Genomic DNA, 21,470 nt, shown 5'->3' with positions numbered 1-21,470 from the left:
GTGAGAGGAATTGGAGCACATTTGGATTCATACACTCGGCAAAACGTTGTAACTCGAAAACCGAGTCACTGGAGGATCGAGTCTTTGTCCACTACAACCTTCGACTGAAAAGCAAGCATGTCCAACTAAAGAACCAATTCGAAGAAGAGAAGAAGATCTTGGACCTCACATCATTGTACCCAGTCGATAATGACTCAGACTGTCCTATTTTTTATTGGATCGATGACAGAGAGAGAACCCCTGAGGCATTATTAGATGAAAGCGGTCATCCTAATTCATACATTGCAGAGCAATCTGGTGTGCCAATAGATGGAAATTGGGAACCTGTTCCGAATCCCAATCATGAGGATAACTTTGAAGCATCTCAATCTCCTAATGACACTCAACTTGATGGTGAAACATATTATGATCATGATGCATGGAGAATGCCTAGTGATGGGGAGCACGATAATGCTTACAATGTTGTTGATGACGATAACGATAGCGATGATGATGATCATCATCATGCTCAAGTTCGTGCCAGTGGTCCTAGTCGAGGAGGTGGTGGTGGTCGTGGAGATGGTAGTGGTCCGAGTCGAGTCGGTGGTGGTGGTCCTCCTGGTTTTGATGATGATCATGCTCAGGTTCGTGCCAGTGGTCCAAGTCGAGGAGGTGGTGGTGGTCGTGGAGATGGTAGTGGTCCGAGTCGAGTAGGTGGTGGTGGTCCCCCTAGTTTTAATGATGATCATGCTCAAGCTCGTGCTAGTGGTCAAAGTCGAAGAGGTGGTGGTGGTCGTGGAGATGGCAGTGGTCCGAGTCGAGTAGGTGGTGGTGGTCCTCCAGGTTTTGATGGTAATGATGGGGTTCGATCCACAACAACCTAGAGTTTCCATTGGTGGTGGTGTTGGGTCACAACGGGTGACAACACAAAGGTCACGCAGCAGTCAGGGTGGGTCCTCAATGCAGCGATCAAGGGGGTGGATCCTCAGGGGGGGGTCCTCACGCCCACCAAGTGGTGGTAGGTGGATGCGACCGTTGTTGGGTCTCAACAAGCAATTGGTGGTTCCTCACAGGTCGCGTGATAATGAGGAGTATACTTTATTGAAGAGGATGGGTTTGACCATGCAACTCAAGACTCGACCATGGTGTTTCCACCAACGAGGATCTCGTCAAAGAAAAGGTCGACAAAGGAGAGCAGATCCTACACGAGCACGGACTCCAAAGAATTGTTTTATGGGCAAGGGTCGCTTCATCGGGGTCGAGATGTCGTGGACTCGTTGGCGGGCCAATTTGGAGGATTGTTTTTTACGATCGGCCTTATGGATATTCTTCTACTTGGTTCAAATATGGTTGAATATTCTACAGACTCTTCATATGCGAATCCTCCAGAAGAATATTCACGTTCTCAATATTATGGGAATTGGAATGATCCTCAAGCATACTCTATTGCTTCCACCTATGCTACTTCTTTGGAACAATATGCGTCCGCTCAGTCTTATGGAGATTGGAATGCTCCATCTCGCGAGTAGTATTACTTGAATCTACATTTGTGCTACCCTTGAACAATATGCACCTCCTCATCATTCTTATGGAGGACGGAATGAAAGGGACCAAAGTATGGAAGATGTTCAGCCATTCTCGGACCATAGTGTGGACATGCCTCCACCTGCATGGGGAACTGTATGGGAACCTCCGAGTCTACCCGTTGTTGAGGAAACTGGGTATCCGATTATTGGTTACCTCCAATTGTGTGGCAAGAACTTGGATCAGTCAGCGTATGACTTGTACGTGGAAAACTTTAAGAATTGGTTCTGCCAAACCCTCACTTGGAACCAGTATTGTAATGATTTTCTTTTTGAATCGGCATTACATAGTGTCAAAGGCATACAAGAAGGTCGCAAATCATTCTGGCAGTAGTCTTCTTTGTAATGGTTTGGAGTGTCAGCCTCTGTTGGTTTGGAATAAAGTTAAAGTGTTTTTGTATTGGCTGTCAGTTTTTTATCATGTTTAATGGTTTGGAGTGTCAGCCTCTCTGTTGGTTTTGAATAAAGTTTGAGTCATAGTACAAAATATCACTCTGTTTTGTGAGTTCTTTATGTCTATGGATTAGTTGTAATTGTTATGTTTTTGGTGAGCCACTTAGATCTTGAAGAAAAATGTAGAGCTCCATGTAGTTTCGGAATGTCGTAGTAATTGTTCTGGTAAGGAGAAAACAATAATCTTCCTATGGGGTTTTATTTGTTTTAATTAAGCCGAGTGTCTAGTAACAAAAAGAAGCTATATTGATAAGCTTTGTCTTTGATGGACACTAGTACTTAGGATTGGCAGCAGAGAAGCTAGAATGGGGAGATAACAATCATATAAAACAAATTTCAGATCAGTATCCAGGGGGATTTGATCTGGTTCTTGGAGCTGATATTTATATCCTTCAATTTCATATGTTTTATTCTTAATGTAGTGTTGGGCTTGCTTATTTCTTACTTACAATTGCATCTTTTTGAATTTCTTGACGCACTGTACGCTTTCAACAACATAGCATCTCTCCACTTTTTGATACTATGAACCAACTTTTCTGCCTCAGAGAAGTAACCTGCTGCAAGTTCATACTAGCTTATGTTTCTCGAGCTAAGAGGTGAGTGAAGATGCTTACTCGTTGTGTAATTATGACTCTGTTCACAACCTGTAACCAAAGGTCTTATAATTTGTAGTTATCCTCGATTTTAGTATCTTTGCAGTGCATTGTTGCTCTTGATTGATGCCCCTGTTACTTGCTTATCCCTTAAGGATTCTATTAGCTTATCAACCTTATTTTAACTTCTAAGAGTAGCTATCTTGAAATCTATATGTTTGTTTATTAAAATCTATAGCTTGTCTTGAAAGAATTACCTTTCTAGCTCACATATGTTATTCACTTATTTGACTTGCTTTCTTCAATTCTTAATCTAGCTAGTTTATCATTTCATATGCGTTTGGAATTGTGGAAATCAGCATAAGTAGAAAGTCGTAACAATTTTGAAATTTTATTCCTCTACTTTGAGCCCTGAGGTGAAATTTGAACCAAGCTGTTCCTTCCTCTAGTTAGCTTGAATTTGTCGATATTTGATTCGAGGGTTGGTTACTTGACTTAACTGGCACTAGTCGAGATGGTTAAGTAGCCGGTTCTACGAATCAGTATATCTTTTAGTAGTTGGGTGTAGTTTTATTGGATTTCCAAGTTATGACAGGATTTAAGTTTATGAAATGTTGAAAATATAGAGGAAATTCTGCCGAAATTTTTGTAGGATTTTTTTGATTCGAGGATTGGTTACTTGACTTAACTGGCACTAGTCGAGATGGTTAAGTAGCGGTTCCGCTTGAATCGATATTTCTTTTAGTAGTTGGGTGTAGTTTTATTGGATTTGAAGGTTATGACGAGATTTTAAATTTATGAAATGTCGAAAATACAGAGGAAACTCTGCTCAAAATTTTTGTAGGATTTTTTTCCGTCCGTGTAGTTTAGGTTTTGCTTAGTTGGTCTATATCACGCCCCGAAGTTTTGTAATAATTAAAGATGCCACGTGTCTTTGGTATTTGATGGATTGTTTTATTGTTATCTTCGTTCTCTTATCTCTTATCTCTCTGGAAATGCTAGGGCTAGTTGTTTTTGTGTGCGCGCATCTGTGCTGAAGATTCATATGTGAAGGAATCATCATAAGAAAAGATGATGAAATTAGTCTCAACAGAAAAGATGATGAAATCGGTCTCAAAGAAAACGTCTCTGAAAGCAATGAGAGTTATATTGATAAAAGCATGGGAATAATGATGGTCAATGGTCCGAACGAGACGATGGGTAAGGTTCTAGAGTTCTTGCAAGAGGCAAAGGATCATGATCATAGAAAAGGAGATGATCTTCTTGATTCAGTGTTGTTTGTTGGGAAGTACTTGGCGGAATCACCATTTGCACGCATGCTAAAGGCTCGATCTTCTCGAGTACCTTCTTTCCATCAAGGGTGAGGACGAACCAAGACCATTCTATTCTGTTTTATTTATGCTTCCCCTATTGTCCCAAATAACAACAACCTCCATTGAAGGATGTAAAATTCTGGCTTCAACCAAAGGGCTGCAATATGTTGTAGATTGCCTGATCAAGATGATGGATGCGGTTTATGGCAGTGATGGGGAGGATACTAGTGGGAGCATAGTTTTGGCAAGTGATGTAATTGAACATGTCATATTGACAACTGATGAAGTGGATTGGAGTTGTGTTGGTCGTCTCTTGAAGACGTTAGAGTGTTGGATAGACTCTATAGGCGAAGCATCTATGGACATCAGGGTTGTAGACCTTCACGCTCTCATCATGGATTGAAATCACAACAGAAGATCTAATAGATGCTTATATGATTGAGCATTTCGCTGCAAGTGCAACAAGTATTGTAATATGTAGAAAAAAAAATCAAGATTCATTGTTAAAGAATGAAAAGTCAATGTAATATGTAGGAATTATGAGGTGTATTTTTGAGTATTAGAGAATAATTTATATTAAAAGTATGACTGTGAGGGAATAATATATTTATATATATTATGCACGTGTCCAACACGAATCAGGAAAACTCATGGAAGATCGTTATAACATAACACCTTGTCTAGAACGAGGTGATAACCTCCAGGACTCATGATAGATCGTTACAACATAACACCTCGGCCTTAAGCCAGGTGACAACCCGCACATGCACGAAATGGCAAGATGCGCTCAACGTAGTTGTGTTAGTTAAAGTCGTAGCATCAGTCGCGCTTATAAATACTATCAGTCGCGCTTATAAATACACTGTCTAAAAGCTCATTTATTCTCATCAAGACAGGGACTTGAGCTGATAGAGGAAAGGGGGGAACAATGTTTGACTTGATTCAAGTTCATCACAAAATCTTGATATGTAGGCAGCTCGTCCCAAAGCGAGTTCAGTCAAAACTCGACCCATCACAATCTTCTCCATTATTCACACTTGTAAGGACTGATCAAATTCAACCTTTATAATGACCACATTCAAAGAAAATATATATATTTATCGATATTTGTCGATATATCGCGATATATCAACAATATTTGCAATCAGAAATACCCACACATAGTCTGTGGATATTTGTCGATATTTATCGATATATCTCGATATATCCACGATATTTACAGATGCCCAAATGTAATATATCCCCACACAGGGGAATATATCCACGATACATATCTATAAATCAGAGGTCGATATTTTGTCATATCCCGATATTTTGTACTATGGTGTGATGCACTTTCAACTCCCAAAAACCCATAATCAGTTTAAATACGCTGATAATTAAAAACCCATAATAATTTAAGATAAACAAAAGTCCTCTTCATTACAAAAATTTACAAAACTTTACTACCTAACTTTGAAAATTCATCCCCTAACATAGGTCCGACCGCCATTAACGTCGCCTTGAAGCTTTCAAACCACGCTCAAACTCCCCCCTACCACCATTCATCAATCCACCAACCCACAATACAAAATAGCAGTTCAAAAATACAAAAAAATTATAATAACAACACCACCACAAGATCATCCAAGATACCATTCAAACATTTACAGAGGAGGAGGAGGTTTGGAGATCACACCTCCATTAATAACCACCTAAGAGTTTTGACAGTCCTATAATCTAACAAGTTTTAAACACTAACAAGAAGAATAATTGCTGAAGAGAAAAGAGCAGAAAATGAATGAAACATGGTACTATAGTAAAGTTATCTCTTTGTATATACGAGAAAATGAAACTAAACTACTTACCTTAATCAAAAGCTCCACGAATCCCTCCTAGTCCGAATCATCGCGTTCCAACGCTCTAACAATCAATCTTTTATCTCCGCCTATATTTTTATTTTATTTTTATCTAAAAACCCTATTCTCTGGAAAAATATGAATATATACCTGAGTTTGAAACCTAAGCCCAACATAGACTCGGGCCCATAAATCAGACCCACGTATCCCAAATCCAATTCAACAAAATTTAAATAAATAAATTAATTAATTAATAAATACGTATTTTAAATACAGGCGTTACATGAACTATGAACAAATATGAATTCATATGAACAATTATTATTCATACCTATTTTGGCTATGAACAATCTATGTTCATATCTAAACATAATGTATGATTAATAAGAACACTTATTGGAATATGAACAATGTTCATACCATAAAAAATAATTGTTCATACCTATTTTGGGTATGAACAATTATTGTTCATACATCAACATGAGCTATGAACAGTCATTGTTCATATATATTAGGGTATGAACAATAACCTATTTGGGGTATAAACAATTAATGTTCATACCTAAATATAATATATGATCAATAATAACACTTATTGGAGTATGAACAATTATGGTTCATAGGGTATGAACAATGTTCATACCTAAATATAATGTATGGTCAATAAAAACACTTATTGGAATATGAACAATGATTGTTTTTATTGTTGATATTTATTTTGGGTATGAACAAATATTGTTTATACTTTAACATATGTATGATCAGTAAGAACACCTATTGGAATATGAACAATCACTATTTATACCTCAACATGATCTATGAATAATCATTGTTCATACATCAATATATTGTATAAGGTACGTTTACCTATTCAGCAAAAGATATGAACACTCATTGTTTATAGTAAAATGACAGAAAGGATAAAATCGGAAAATATTTATTTCAAATCCGGATAATTTGTTCTTGAAGGTTATTTTCACGTGAAAATTGGTTTTCAGAGTTATTTTCACCCGAAATTCGTCATTGTGAGTGATTATAAAAAAACTCTGTCCTCTAGAGTTGCTTTGAATCGAAATTGGGTTTTGGGACCAATTTCTTGGTAGTTTTTGGGTTTGAAAAGTTACCATTGAATAGCACGTAATGTATGTCTCGGCCGTTACTCTGTAGACTTTTAGGGAAGTGATAAACTAAACACTAAAAGTGATAAACTAAACCCAAGTCACATCCTTTTCCAAAGTGGTTGGATGTACTATGCCGTGTTTGCTTCTGAAATTTCCCAAGAAACTTGAGCCCGAATATCATAACTTTGATCTTAAATGAAATGACAGGGTGGTTTCAACCCCAAAAAAACAAGAAAGTGATAAACTAACCCGAAGCAAATGACCATTTGTACCAAATTTCCCCAACCCAAGAAATAAAAAGTTCAAGCCCAAACCAAACCGTATCCGGGTATGGATTTAGCCCGCTAAAGTTGCACCCGTTACTAGTGTTGGATTTCATTCGATTAAAACAAGACCAGCTCTTTTTCTACCTACTGATGATTCTTTTTCTCATTTGCTAAATTTGCAACAACAGTTTCTCTGAAAGGTAATCCATCTCTCTCTCTCTCTCTCTCTCTGTTGATTCTATTCTCATGAATTATTTAATCCAATGGTTGATTCATTCTCGAAATTTATAATCTCATCGTCAATGTGATCATTATTTAGACTAATTCGTTTTCGCTATTTTCAACCATTGGATTTCATTTTGGATCCAATCTAAAACTCATCAAACTATTATTAACAAAAATCGGCAGCTGTTCCTAAGAAATGATTATTCAAATTGTTAGAAATAGTGTTGTTTGTATGTAACGTCAAAATTTGTTATTGTAGAATCTTACACACTCACAGTCTTTCTACTTTCTTTTGTTGATAGATATTGTAACCAAGGACGACATGAAATAAGAGAAAACCTTATTTCTCTGAGAAAAATATCCTTTTGTCTTTTCAGTTAGTGTTGGTCAAGGTTAGGTCATAACCTCTTTTCTATTGTGTCCATCGTCTTTGATATGGGTTTCAGAATTGTTATTTTAGTGGATTCGAGGACCTCAAAGTGTCTTCTGTTCCACACCTTATTGCCCTTGGAGGTATGGATGCTAAGAAACTAGGTGGACTTGGCAAGAGAACTTATAATGAACGATAGTATAACTTAGTGATGCTTCATCTGACCATAGTTAGCAATTTCTACACATTTGAAATGAGGAGCGAGGACATACTTTGTATTTTGTTCACTACTTGTTCCCAGTGTCTACTATAGTTCTTATTAAAGTGACCAGGTATAAACAGAAAGGCTGGTACGAGTCTGTTCCTCTCTACATGCCACTCCATCGTGATATATATAATATTGAACTGTCACATGCGGATAATGTTTCTCCTTACCCACTGACACGCCCATGAAAGTATTAGGATAAAGATAATGTCTTCAGCGTACACTCTGTTCCATTCGCCTCGGCAGGCATTTAAGTCCAGTACTATGCTTTCCACAGTCCCTTTTTTTTTCCCTTCAATAATGGTATATTATCTTAATAGTCACCATTCGTCTCACTATAGCTTTCCAATGGTATCATTTGAATTGAATTGTAAGGCTTGATATTCTACAATATTTTAAGACAAGAATGAAAGAAAAAACAAGAAAGAAGAAGTCCTCTCTCAATACGCTTGGAACACTTCTTTTACATTTCTAGATTTCTCACCAATATGCAATTGATAAGCCTAGATGGGAGGATGATTTCCATCCACATCTAATTCCAAACTAGAGATTTTGAGGTGTGACTTTGGCTCCTCTATGGCTCAATGTATCTAACCTGACTCCCATAATATATAAGTATGTTGTTATTACCATTTTATTCAAAGAGATGACACGTATACAAGCGAACGTTTTTGTTTAAATCTACTGATACGGCCAGGCTTTCTGTTCCAACTTTCTTGTCTTCTAATACATTGCGTTTTGACTTACAGATGAACGGGAGTAGAGATAGAACAAAAGGGGACAAATCTTCTGTTAGCTCTCTTCCACTTATTCTTGACATGGAAGATTTTAAGGTAGTTGAGCTACAAAGTTGTATCTCTGTTTTTTTTGGTTGGTTACTAGCTTTAACTGTCTCTTCTAATGGAGATTGAATTTTATATCATTATTGTAGGGTGAGTTTTCTTTCGATGCATTGTTCGGGAACTTGGTGAATGAGCTCTTGCCATCATTTCAAGAAGAAGAAACCGATTCCTCAGAGGCTACTGGTGGGAATGATGGTTTACCAAATGGACATAGGCGAGTTCCATCTGATGCTGCAAAAGCAAGCCAGGGACTCTCCAGTCCATTATTTCCAGAAGTAGATTCTCTCTTGTCTTTGTTCAAGGATTCATGCCGGGAGCTAATTGATCTTCGACAGCAGGTTTTCTCCAACTGAAGCTCAGGAGCTGCATTACAGACTAATGTTTATTTCTAACATCTTTTCTTTGCCTGTTTCGGACTCAAGGTTGATGGGAGACTGCATAATCTTAAGAAGGAGGTCTCCGTCCAGGATTCGAAGCACCGCAAAACGCTTTCCGAGGTTCATGATTTTCACATGCTAGTTTATTTTAATATGATATCCAAAAAAATCAAATGAATTGGAAGACTACTTTCTAAAGACCTGAAAGAACAAGTCTATGCGTCATTGAAATCACATGCAACATGTTGCCCTTAGAAAACCTAGAACATAATTTGATGTTCCTCACGAGTACCATGGAACAAATGTTAATAAGGGAGCACAGATCATTTTGTCTTCCTGTGGAATTACACGTAAATTTATGGAGTTCTTTCATAGTTTCATAACCTTTTAAGGTGTTAAGAGTGGAATACTAAAACCACCTTAATGTCTCAGATACAGATCATTAGTTGATCGTTAACTGATGTAAATTTATTGTGATCAATAAAACATACTAAATTGCTATAATAGGAAATACTACTTCAGCACCAAGAGGAATATCAAGAACTATACCCAAAACCCAGGGACACCCAAGTAGGCCCACCCAAAAAGAAAGTGAAGAATATAACTAACAAATACTGATGTTGCTCAAAACTCTTACTTGTTTTTTCCTGCTGTTTGCAGCTAGAGAAAGGTGTAGATGGCCTATTTGATAGCTTTGCCAGACTGGATTCCCGTATTTCTAGTGTTGGACAGACTGCTGCAAAAATCGGTGATCATCTGCAGGTAAAATGGGATATTCTTTTTTTGTTATCCATATAAGTCTGTCTGTGATAGAACTTTCTCTGCCTGACATGTGCAGAGTGCAGATTCTCAGAGGGAAACTGCTAGTCAAACAATAGAGCTCATTAAGGTATAGAGTTATTGTAAAGAGTTCTGTTTCCTTTCGCTGTGCTTTCTGAAATTTTGTATACATTTTTGTTCCTGTGAACAGATTAACAACGTATTGTTTACATAATTCCTGCAGTACTTGATGGAGTTTAATAGCAGCCCTGGCGACCTAATAGAGCTATCACCTCTCTTTTCAGATGACAGTCGTGTTGCTGAAGCTGCTTCAGTTGCTCAAAAATTGCGTAAGTTGGACATAACGGCAAGATCCCTTATTTGTAAAGATTCTAGTTGTTTTTGTGGAAGCGCAATATGGTTGAACCATAATTAAATGTTGTGTTTGGTATGTGAGCCTACTGGGCAGTGGGATATTACTTAGGGAATGGGGATCCAAAAAGGTTAACTTGATGAAAAATCTATCAGATCTCCTGTGTGGACCATCTGATCCCTGACGGATCCTCAAGATGAGTGCAGAAATCTGTATATTATATGTTACTGTAGAATCAGACAGAGATCTGACGATCCAGATACGAGACCTTACTGTATTTGTTAAGGTTAGGTACTTATTTTTTTAAGAACATTAACAGTTAGGTCATTCGTCGAGTAGGGTTATGAGCATTTATCAGTTAGAAAAATAAGAATAATGATTTTTAGGTGGGACAAGACTACAATCTTGTACGAGTTATTTTGTTTAAAAGCACTGGACAAATATCGCAATGTCCAAAAAGTCATCTTAGATCATCTTCTACCTGGTCCATTTTCTGAGGCGGTGCATGTTTTTGTCAAGTACTCAAGTGACACAGCCAGCTTAGCCGAATTAATCAATCCCAGCTCCAGCATATTATATAAAATTTACTAATTCCTTGTTATTTATATTCAGTTGCGTAATTTAATTAGGAAAGTTGAGTTTTCTTGGATCTCCTAATTAGTAGTTCCAATTAATCACTTCTATTATTATTGATTGGTGTGATTCTTCAGTTCTCGCTTTAGAGTTGAAATTCACGTTGTTTTGCTTCTCCATCTAGCAAAATTATTTGTTTTTGTTTTTTTTAAGCTGCAAAAACTGCTCTGCTCCACTGAGAGCAAATCTCCAAAAAGGGATATAATAGGATTTTTTTTGGCAAATTGTTAGGAAGGAGAAATGGTGCTATGGAGCAAAACAAAGAAAGTGTTTTGAAACCTTACTATGTGTCAGTGGCTTGCACTAGAGAAGAGTTTAATTGCCAGTTCCCTCTTTCCTCCATCCCGAGTGTCAAGATTGATTATGTGACACTAATTTTAGAGACCATTTGGAGTGTTTATTATTATTTTTTTATTATTTTATTATTTTTTGGGGGGCGGGGGTGTGTGCTTTAGACCCTTGTTATACAAATACAGAGACTGGTTGGAGTTGCTCTTACACTTGTATAGACCTATAGGATATGAGTTTTGCTTTAATGATAGTTCTGGAATCACACAGTAAAATGTGACAACTATTGATCTATATATTTATTTGTTATTGTTGCAAATAGGAAAAATATCATGCTGGACTTATTCTCTGATATTCACATTGATTTTTCTTTTAATTGTCTGATAAGCAATTATGTACTAATGTACCACAACATATTCTTTTAGGGGCATTTGCTGAGGAAGATATTGGAAGACATGGCATCTCTGTACCGTCGGTTGTGGGAAATGCAACTGCAAGCAGAGGTTTAGAAGTTGCAGTAGCAAATCTACAAGAATATTGCAATGGTGTGTTGATGGAAATCCTTTGCTTTAATTTTCTTCTTATGCCTTTGCTAAATGTCACCGTTGTTTCCTTTGGTTTGTTGTACCTAGAACTGGAGAATAGATTGTTAGCTCGATTTGATGCAGCGTCACAGAGGCGAGAGTTATCGACAATGGCAGAATGTGCTAAAATTTTGTCTCAGGTAATAAACAGTCATTATTAAGACTGTTTGTGGCTCTGTAATTATGTTCAGTTGGAAATCACACTTTACCAGATGGATTTCAGGATTTGCAGTAAATATCACTTGAGAAAGGAAATATGATATCTGTAGTGGGAGTATTTATTTATTTTTCCAAATCTCTGATTTCCCTAATAGTTTGTTAATGTCAATATCATGTTAAAGCTATGAAAGTTGTCGAGGGCCTTACATCCTGCCCGAACATGCTCTTGCCTATTTTCTAAGTTCCATTTATATTATATTTGTTTTAGACTTTAGACTTTAGGATTGTTGTTATTTTGAGGACAAACCTGGCAATGCCGTAAGTGGAATCATTTATGTTGCACTGTTCATTTCATTTTTAATCTGTTTTTGCACATGCAGTTCAACCGTGGTACCAGTGCGATGCAACATTATGTAAGAACTCGACCTATGTTTATGGATGTGGAGGTAATGAACACAGACACAAGGTTGGTTCTGGGTGATCAAGGTGCACAATCTACTCCTAGCAATGTTGCGCGTGGACTTTCATCATTGTACAAAGAAATAACAGGTCGGATGGAGTGTTAATGATCACAAGGCATAGGTTGGAATCTAGAATGGATAATAATCCAAATGGGTTGTTTGATTTGCAGATACTGTACGAAAAGAAGCCGCTACAATTATGGCTGTGTTCCCTTCTCCTCACGAGGTTATGTCAATATTGGTGCAGGTATCAATTTGGCTCCTCTAGGCCCTTTATGGGTTTTGTATGGATGCATCCAAAGAAACCTTGCTTCTTTAGGATGATGAAAGTTTTTGTGCGTCTTTGTAGCGAGTTTTGGAGCAGCGAGTGACAGCTCTTCTTGACAAGCTTTTGGTGAAGCCATCTCTGGTGAACTTACCACCTGTCGAACAAGGCGGCCTCCTATTAGTGAGTTAGATTCTTCTGCTCTCTGCATCTGTTTTTCTTGATTTCCTTTGGACTTCCTAATAGCTCTTAACTGCTGTTGTTGCTGGAGGTGCTTTACAGCATCTGAGAATCCTAGCAGTGGCATATGAGAAGACACAGGAACTTGCTAGAGATTTACGAGCTGTTGGATGTGGTGACTTGGATGTTGAGGGTAATGCATTAAGCTTATGTGTTAATATCCCCTCTCTTGTTAGCTCCAACAGTGCAATGCATCTGACAGTCAAATCATAAAAGCAGCTAATCTTCTAATCTATTGTGGCCATAACCAGTAAAATAATTTTTTTTTTCTATAAAAAAAGAAAAAGAAAAAAAGGAATGTAAATTGTTGTTGAAAATATTTCCACTCACAAGTATACGAGTCTGAGTATAGCATAGACTTGGAAAGTAAGGTCGAAACGAGAGACCGAAATTCAGTCTACATGGTTCTAGACTAATTTACCAATTAGACAATAAAAAGGTTGTGACTAAGTGACTCCAAATAAACTAGATATGCAAGAGATGAGATTCCACTTTAATTAATCAAGCATATTTTATGTTAGTTTAAACATATTCTTCTGAGGTTGTATTATTTAAAATAAGTTGAAATCATTCTAACTTGCTTCATTTATAGCTTTGAAAGTATAGGAGGAGGCAATTGAATTCACTTGTAGTTGGCTCGAGTAGTGAGTACTACCCTAATAAGCTAATAAGAGTGACACTAGAATCGAACTCCATGTGGATTTGTGGACTGGAGGTGTTGATGAATGATAAACATTTGTGGGTAGCATTTTGATTTTGGCAATGAAGAGGAAAGTTGATGCAGGGCAAGGTTGAGGGTTGTGGTTTAGGATGGGCAGAGTAAGACTCATAAAAAAGGCGGGGGGGAAGAGTAGTTATCACTATTAAGGGGAGAGATTTAGAATGGGTGGAGGTATCCTTTAACTGAAGTGTTGCAAGATCTATTTATGGATCGAAAGTCATTGATACTGGAATAGAACAGCATTCCTTAACATTGACTTGTATTGCATAAACAAGCTATATACGTACAATAAACAGTTTTCTGATCAAGTAAATGTTATAAATTGTTTCATTTTACTTCTTTTGGTATTAAATAAAGTATAATATTATTCATCCAAGCGGTCTCCCTAGGGCTGTCAATGGATCGGTTTGGGTCGGGTTTTGGAAAATCTGAACCCGAACCGATAAGAAAATTGGGAACCCGAAACCAAACCGAACCGATAAGATATATTGCAAACCGAACCCGAACCAAAAACTATAAAATCAATTAAATTTTAAATTAAATTAATTAATTTTAACCACACAATTAATAAACATATACAAAATTAATCATAAATATTATTAAAATGCTATTTTATCGGTTTGGGTTCATATCGGTTCGGTGGAGGGCAAACCCAAACCAAACCAATATCTTATCAGTTTGGTTTGGTTTCGGGTCGGTAGAGGGCAAACTAAATTATCAAAATCCAAACCGTTTTTTATCGGTTTGGTTCGGATCGGTTATGGGGTTATCGAAACCCATTGACAGCCCTAGTTCTCCCAAGACTTGGATGAATTAAATGGATTTGGTAATAGCTACAAGATATAGCATCAGACTGTCTTGTACAAGACATCTTTTTTGATTCTATTACCTAAACAATTCAAATATATGCGTCAATAGATACTGGGGAGAGAATTTTCACTTGTAGTAAGAGAAGTATCATACAAGCTCTTGACTTCTCTTACTATATCAGGTTACTGATAAACTATGTGATTCAGATGTTTGAAACTTTGATAAAAGGAAAAAATTCGTAGCTTTAAATGACTCATGCTGCTAATGTTTGAAATTGTGATTAAACCAAATAATGAGCATCTTTAAAAGACTGCAGTTACTGGAATTTCTGTAGTCTTGTTTATTGAATTTGCAAAAATTCTGTAGTCTTGTATATATATATATATATCTATGTCCTAATAAGAGCTATCCCTGTTAATTCAGGGTTGACGGAGTCTCTATTTCTTTCTCACAAAGACGAATATCCTGAACATGAACAGGCCTCGCTTAAGCAGCTCTATCAGGCCAAGGTTTTCAATGCGCACCTTTTTTGTTAATGTTTTCATTTCTATATATCAACTTGGACTTTGTCTGTTGAATCAATTTTTTTATATTATTGGCATCATGAAAACTTCCATTCTTTGTAGATGGAAGAACTACGTGCTGAAAACCAACAATCTGAATCAACTGGAACAATTGGGCGCTCTAAAGGAGCTTCACTGCCTTCGTCACACCAGCAGATATCTGTTACTGTAGTGACTGAATTTGTACGCTGGAATGAAGAGGCAATATCTAGATGCACTTTGTTTTCTTCTCAGGTAATATGTTTTTGAAATTGTTTATCGTGGTGTCTTTTCTATAATCCAATATCGTACACTGCCTATTATCCTATATATTGTCCATTTGACTGCACTTCAAGTCCTCAATCATGCATTTCTGACACCTTTTATAGTTAATTTCAGGTAATCCTTTTTTCTTTTAAATTGTGAATGATGTATGTAATTGTCTTATACTTTTAAGAAAAAAAGATGTTTCTTGGAAAATTTCATGATGATGCAAGAGGTTCTAGGAAAGCCAGATGACTGAGTGTCTGCCTAAATGCTCCTCTGTTATAACCATATCAAACCATGCACCCGTATTCTATTATCAAAAGATACAGAGTGTGCTATAGTGCCCTGCCAACATTCACCTGGTGATGTGACAAACTGACACACTACCTATAATGTGAGAGAGGTGATTTTTTACCTTGAAGCATTCAATGTTCCAATAGTCTTGCACGTGGTCTCATCAATCTTGGTAATTTTTACCTTCGGAATACTGAAATACAATCGAAAACGTGTTGCCTTTTGTTTTCTGAATTCAACTTTAAATCTACTTTTTACATTGCAAAAAATTGATACCATAGGAGAGGTCATGAATGTGCTTTTATAATCTGTAGAGTTTTATAATATGCTATATGTTCAACACCCAACACCATGCAACTTTGCGATTGTGCAAAACCGTGGTCATTTTTCTACCGGATCCTTTTCACTTCAGGAATTCACCAAATAAGCATATACCCAGTTTTATCAAATGGTACTGGTTCAAGAATAGTCATGGTTTGTGGATCCTTCGAGCCCAAAATCAATTTGATAAATCAAGAAGAAATTTTAATATGAGAGATCCATCGATAAGTAGTTCATAGCTCAACGGATGAATTAGTAAGATTTGTGTTTCTACAAAGCTGGATACAATCCCTCACCAAACACCAGCCAATTAGAAGGTTGTAGTTCTTATGTATTTGGTAGAGGTCCATCAAGGCTTGGGCCATACTGAATGTGGCAGAGCATGATCCTGTTATTCTAATTATTCTGGTAAGTGGATCTAGGCGTTGAATCATACCATTCGGTTCAATGCTAGTAACACGTGCAGGTTATAAGTTATAACGGAAAAAAAGAAATGGATTTTGTTTGTTTCTTTATTCTACATTTATAAGACTCTGTAGGCACCATGAATATCCTTACAGAGCTTGATGGTTGATCACCATATTGGTTTAGGACTTTATATTGTTTACGTATATAATGTTCCCTAGCTAGCCCTTCCTATTTGGCCGAAACAGGGAGCTATAGATTAATCCCAGTATATCAAATGATTTTGATCTCTAGCTCCTGTCAGCGCAGCTTCCTAATTTAGTCAGATCCTTTGTAATGTGCATCAATTTCAAAGTTTTCAAAAACTCTTCAACAATTTTATGGACTGGAAAAGGTGCTTGTCCAAGAATTATTTTGGTGTAAAGTAGGGTGTGGTTGAAATGGTGTTTAATATTTTCACCAAATTGATATTCTGGAGTATTTAGCTCCTTTGCCCTGTGTTATGGTGTAAAGTAGGGTGTGGTTGAAATGGTGTTTAATATTACTAGCTATTCTTGTTATTCTTGTTCTGAATCTCGTATCTTTCTTCTGTACTTCCCTGTAACTAATTCTTGAAATTGTATTATACAGCCTGCTACTCTTGCAAACACTGTGAAAGCAATCTTCACTTGCTTACTTGACGAAGTAAGTTATGATTAATTTTTATGTGAATGTTTTAACAGTGCTGAGGAAGTCTTTCTTGTGTACTAAATCCCTTTTCCCTAATGTTAAACAGGTTAGTCAATATATTACTGAAGGGCTCGAACGTGCCAGAGATAGTCTGAATGAAGCTGCAGCTCTGAGGGAAAGGTTTGTGCTGGGCACAATCGTTAGCAGAAGGGTCGCTGCAGCAGCCGCTTCTGCTGTAATTTCTCAACCATGTCCCTCAAGTGTTTTCTATTTGTGATTAAAGCTTCCAATCTGTCGACATTCCTTATCTTATGCATACTTGTAGAGTTAAAAATGTTTGTTTCATATCTGAGGTTGGAAACAATTGGATTGCTGATAATATTAGGCAGAAGCTGCAGCTGCTGCTGGTGAGAGTAGTTTCAGATCATTCATGGTGGCCGTACAACGTTGTGCTAGCAGCGTAGCTATAGTCCAACAAGTATGCTTCTGCATTTTGACAAATCTAATATTGTTAGACCTGAAGACCGTCACAATGATTATGATGTTCTATTGCTTATGCGGAGTCTCTTTCCCTGCAGTATTTTACAAACTCTATCTCTAGGCTGTTATTACCTGTAGATGGTGCTCATGCTGCTTCCTGTGAAGAAATGGCGACAGCTATGTCCAGTGCAGAGGGTGCTGCTTATAAGGGGCTTCAACAGTGCATTGAAACTGTGATGGCTGAGGTCTGTCCTTGTCAAATTTTCTTCTAGTAGTAGATTGAATTGCACAAAATCAGTGCTTATTTTTGTAGGGGAGGTTTTGAAATAAACATATCACTGCAGGGTAACTGTGAAAGTCTGTCGCATTCACAACTGATATAGCAATGTCCAGTTCTAGTAATTATTTGTGTCCCCCCTCAACTGATTTTATTTTCTCATCCATACACATTAGGTTCCACCCCTTATGATAGCAGGATCAGAAATGTTGGTTTCTGAAACCATTCAGTTGAATCCTATGATTTCCAGTAGTACTATCTTATCTTCCAGTTAGTATGTGTACGATTTGACGGTGTTTGGATAAGGTTTCAAATTGTGACAATGAATGGCTTACAACTGTAATGGTCTTGGTTTACTTTTTTGTGTGTGTGTGTTCGCCACTGGAAGATGAAGATGCATTCTTGTAACATGTTCTGTTTCTTTTCTTTTTGCTCGTCTTATGAAAACGCTATGCAGGTGGAGCGACTACTTTCTGCTGAACAGAAAGCAACAGATTATCGGTCACCTGATGATGGAAATGCCCCTGATCATCGGCCAACAAGCGCGTGCACAAGGTGAATCTTACATAATCACACTGAAAGTTAGGGTTTTTGTTTGATTGTGTGGGAGTTTTCACAGTTATTCTCACGTTGTAGTCAGTGTTCTAAAAAACGGTCTAGGCGGCCGTCTAGGCGGTGCCTAGCCATACTGTATTTCACTCTAATCGGTTGATAAAACGGTGGACCGTTTAATCGGGCCTAGGCGGTGGATTAATCGGCCTAGGCGGGGGTGGACGGTTTAGAAGGACTAGTTTGTTTGTTTTTGTGTTGCATGGGTACGCCTATTATTCCGGCGTGTTCCATGTCGTGCCGACGCCGACACCGACACCGACACCAATGCGACACAGATTCGCATTCGAATCTATTTTCAGTTTCAAAGAAAAAAAAAAAAGAAGATTAAGAAAGAAGGAAGAAAGCGAGAAATGGAGTAGACTGACCTGAATTCCTCGAGTGGTGGTGGATTGATGTGGTCGGCTGTGACCATCTTCTTCTATGGCCGGCGGCTGCAACCCAGATCTAAGATCTAGGGTTTGTTTCTTTTAATAAGGGATGTGGGCTTTTACTAAAGGATGTGGGCTTGGGCTATTTTGTTTCTTTTTTCCATAGATATTAGATAGGATTAAATTGGGCTTTTAATAAGCAATGTGGACTTGGGCTTTTTTGGAATGGTTATATTCAAGATCTAAATTTAGCAAAAACTGTTTTAAATGGCTAATGGGCTTTATCAAAATCTATATATAACCTGTTCTATCCAGAGAAAAAAAAAAAAAATTATATATATATTTAAATAATTAATTAATTAAATAAAACCGCCTAGCGCCTATTCCGTATAGGCGCCGCCTAGAGGCCTAGGCGCTCCCCTACTGTCCGACTACCGCCTAGCGTTTTTTAGAACATTGGTTGTAGTGGTGAATGCTCATGTAACAGGAAGCATTTGTAATATTTTTTTCTACCCTTATGAACTCCCATGAAAGAATTCACATGGGGAGGGAGAGAGAATTTGATAGGATTATTCTCTTAAATGTCATAATCAATAACGGATACCCGTCTCGTGAAAAGTATTTACTATTAAGTAAGATTTACCCAGGAACTGTCTCCCTTGCAATAAAAACACCCTTATATTGGCTAACTCCTTGGTTTTTCTTTTGATGTGACTAGAGTTGTCGCGTATCTCTCCCGTGTCCTTGAGGTTGCATTCACTGCACTGGAGGGTCTAAACAAGCAAGCTTTCCTGACTGAATTGGTATGGTAGTTCATTTCCCTGAAACTTTACTTATTTTTCTATGTAAACAATTTTCTATTGCAAACATTCAGAAGCATATGCTTGTATGTGAAAAATGCACCTACACCCTAAAGCATGTCGTTATGCGAAAAGGGATTTATTGACAATTTCTTGGTTGATTGGTCAAAAGGGGGAAACAGGAAAGGATAATTACATGCGTAAATTGGTTATATAGTGTTTTTATGTGGGTTAAATCTATGTCCATTCTGGAAGTTAAAAGGCTCTCCGTGTGGACATGGTGTATTATTGCTTTTCCAATTACAGTGTAGTACTGTAATTCTTTATATTTTCTGTTTGTTTTCCCTAAATAATATGGAAGTGAACTCATTACTTATAGGGAAACCGCATGCATAAGGGGTTGCTTACTCATTGGCAGAAGTTCACTTTTAATCCCAGGTAATGTTGGCTTTTAATATATGAGAGCTTCGTGCTCATACTATTCTTAATTATTGTTCTACCTATACAAGGTTATCCCAGTTGCTTAAAAATACGGCAATGCATTTTTAACAAATTCAATAATCGATGACCAAAACTATGTTCTGCATACCGCTCAACATATCTTAATTACAACTTAAGTTTGGGGTTGCCCCATTGTTTTTTAACAAAGTGTTCTCTTTTCTGCAGTGGTGGGCTGCGTTTGAAGCGTGACATAACAGAGTATGGGGAATTTGTCCGTAGCTTCAATGCTCCTTCAGTTGATGAAAAGTTTGAGTTGTTAGGGATGTAAGTCAAGTGTTAATTCCTCCACTCCTTATACAAATCATAGGTTCATTCAGTCTCAACGAATATTTTTCTTTGCTTTTCAGCATGGCCAACGTCTTTATAGTTGCCCCTGAGAGCCTTAACACCTTGTTCGAGGGAACTCCAAGTATCCGGAAAGATGCACAAAGGTATATTTGGCTTTATTTTTGAATGTTCAGATCCTCTTATACAAGTTCTTATGTGATAGTAACTACTCTTTGATGCGATACATATCCAGGTTCATTCAGCTTAGAGAGGACTTCAAGTCGGCAAAACTTGCTTCCAAACTCAGCTCCTTGTTGGTCTAGTTCTAGTTAATAAAGAAGTCACAATATGTTGAACTGGTAATGACAGCTGCAAGCAGAAACACTAGAGAGCTCAAATGTTTTGGGACCACCAGTCACTTGGAGGATCAACCACTAAAATTGTCATCAAGCTAATATTCATGTCAGAAGATTTAGCCAGCAACAAGACAACTAGGGAACTGCTATATGTTAAAAAAATTTCGAAGCTTTGGGACAGAAACAAGAATCGAATCAGACATTCTTTGTTGCATTCACAGTATAGATGAGCGGAATTCCACCCAGAGCGTATTGGAGCAACTTGCCTCACAAGGGAATGGTGGATAACAATGCGAATCTAGACGGTGTTTGTAATGTACTTAAACATGTTAAGAGATAACAGCCTTGTGTGGTAGGGAAACCAGTGTAGATTTAGTGAGAAGACCAGAATATTTGCATCATCAGCCATTGTAACTTTTACTCAGACCACTATTGCTTGTAGCTCTTGTTTATTATTGAATGTACGATTGCGTGTAAGTAGTAGTAATTTCAAGCATTAATCCTGGGTTCAAACTTTTGTAGGCTTTAACTAAGAATGAAACAAATGAATACGGTTGCTGTGTTCCCTTCAGTCACTGTCAGTGTCAGCAACCTCTGTGGCCCCCCTCGTTACTTGCATCAACACGAACACGTTTTTTTGCAGCACAAGTCTTTTGCTATATTCTGTCTTAGTTCAGAAATAAAGTCAAACTACCTGATTGTTCTCTGAAGTTCTAGGCTAGACTTTCCATACTCTTCAGTCTTCACTGATATCTCGAGGATTAAGCAGTAAATGAAGTGGGAGCCAGATGAG

The 21,470-nt window shown here is 37.4% G+C and overlaps 1 protein-coding gene across 2 annotated transcripts; it reads left to right on the top strand.

The window, feature by feature from the left end:
• The first annotated feature begins 7,204 nt into the window (after positions 1 to 7,204).
• SEC10 (exocyst complex component sec10) lies at positions 7,205 to 21,192 on the top strand. Of its 2 annotated transcripts, XM_086575831.1 has the most exons (25): positions 7,205 to 7,346; positions 8,756 to 8,839; positions 8,938 to 9,186; positions 9,271 to 9,345; positions 9,886 to 9,987; positions 10,064 to 10,114; positions 10,229 to 10,334; positions 11,704 to 11,823; positions 11,911 to 12,002; positions 12,402 to 12,570; positions 12,653 to 12,729; positions 12,832 to 12,930; positions 13,030 to 13,120; positions 14,942 to 15,027; positions 15,145 to 15,315; positions 16,978 to 17,031; positions 17,123 to 17,251; positions 17,402 to 17,494; positions 17,595 to 17,741; positions 18,231 to 18,328; positions 19,472 to 19,556; positions 19,933 to 19,991; positions 20,220 to 20,318; positions 20,402 to 20,485; positions 20,575 to 21,192. In XM_086575831.1, the coding sequence occupies exons 2-25, from the start codon at positions 8,756 to 8,758 to the stop codon at positions 20,642 to 20,644; spliced, it is 2,490 nt and encodes an 829-aa protein (XP_086431957.1). In that variant the 5' UTR covers positions 7,205 to 7,346; the 3' UTR covers positions 20,645 to 21,192. The 2 variants fall into 2 exon arrangements, with proteins under 2 accessions (XP_086431957.1, XP_086431956.1); XM_086575830.1 differs by having other exon boundaries at positions 11,704 to 12,002.
• Positions 21,193 to 21,470: the final 278 nt, after the last annotated feature.

The sequence above is a fragment of the Coptis chinensis genome, chromosome 8, assembly GCF_015680905.1.
Source record: "Coptis chinensis isolate HL-2020 chromosome 8, ASM1568090v1, whole genome shotgun sequence".
Taxonomy (NCBI): Eukaryota; Viridiplantae; Streptophyta; class Magnoliopsida; order Ranunculales; family Ranunculaceae; genus Coptis; species Coptis chinensis.
This window is presented reverse-complemented; position numbering and strand designations above follow the sequence as displayed.

Coding starts and splice junctions, on each gene's coding strand:
- SEC10 (XM_086575830.1), top strand. CDS start 8,756: ATGAACGGGAGTAGAGATAGAACAAAAGGGGACAAATCTTCTGTTAGC. Junction 9,988..10,063: donor AAATCGGTGATCATCTGCAG/GTAAAATGGGAT, acceptor TGACATGTGCAG/AGTGCAGATTCTCAGAGGGA. Junction 18,329..19,471: donor CCAACAAGCGCGTGCACAAG/GTGAATCTTACA, acceptor TGATGTGACTAG/AGTTGTCGCGTATCTCTCCC.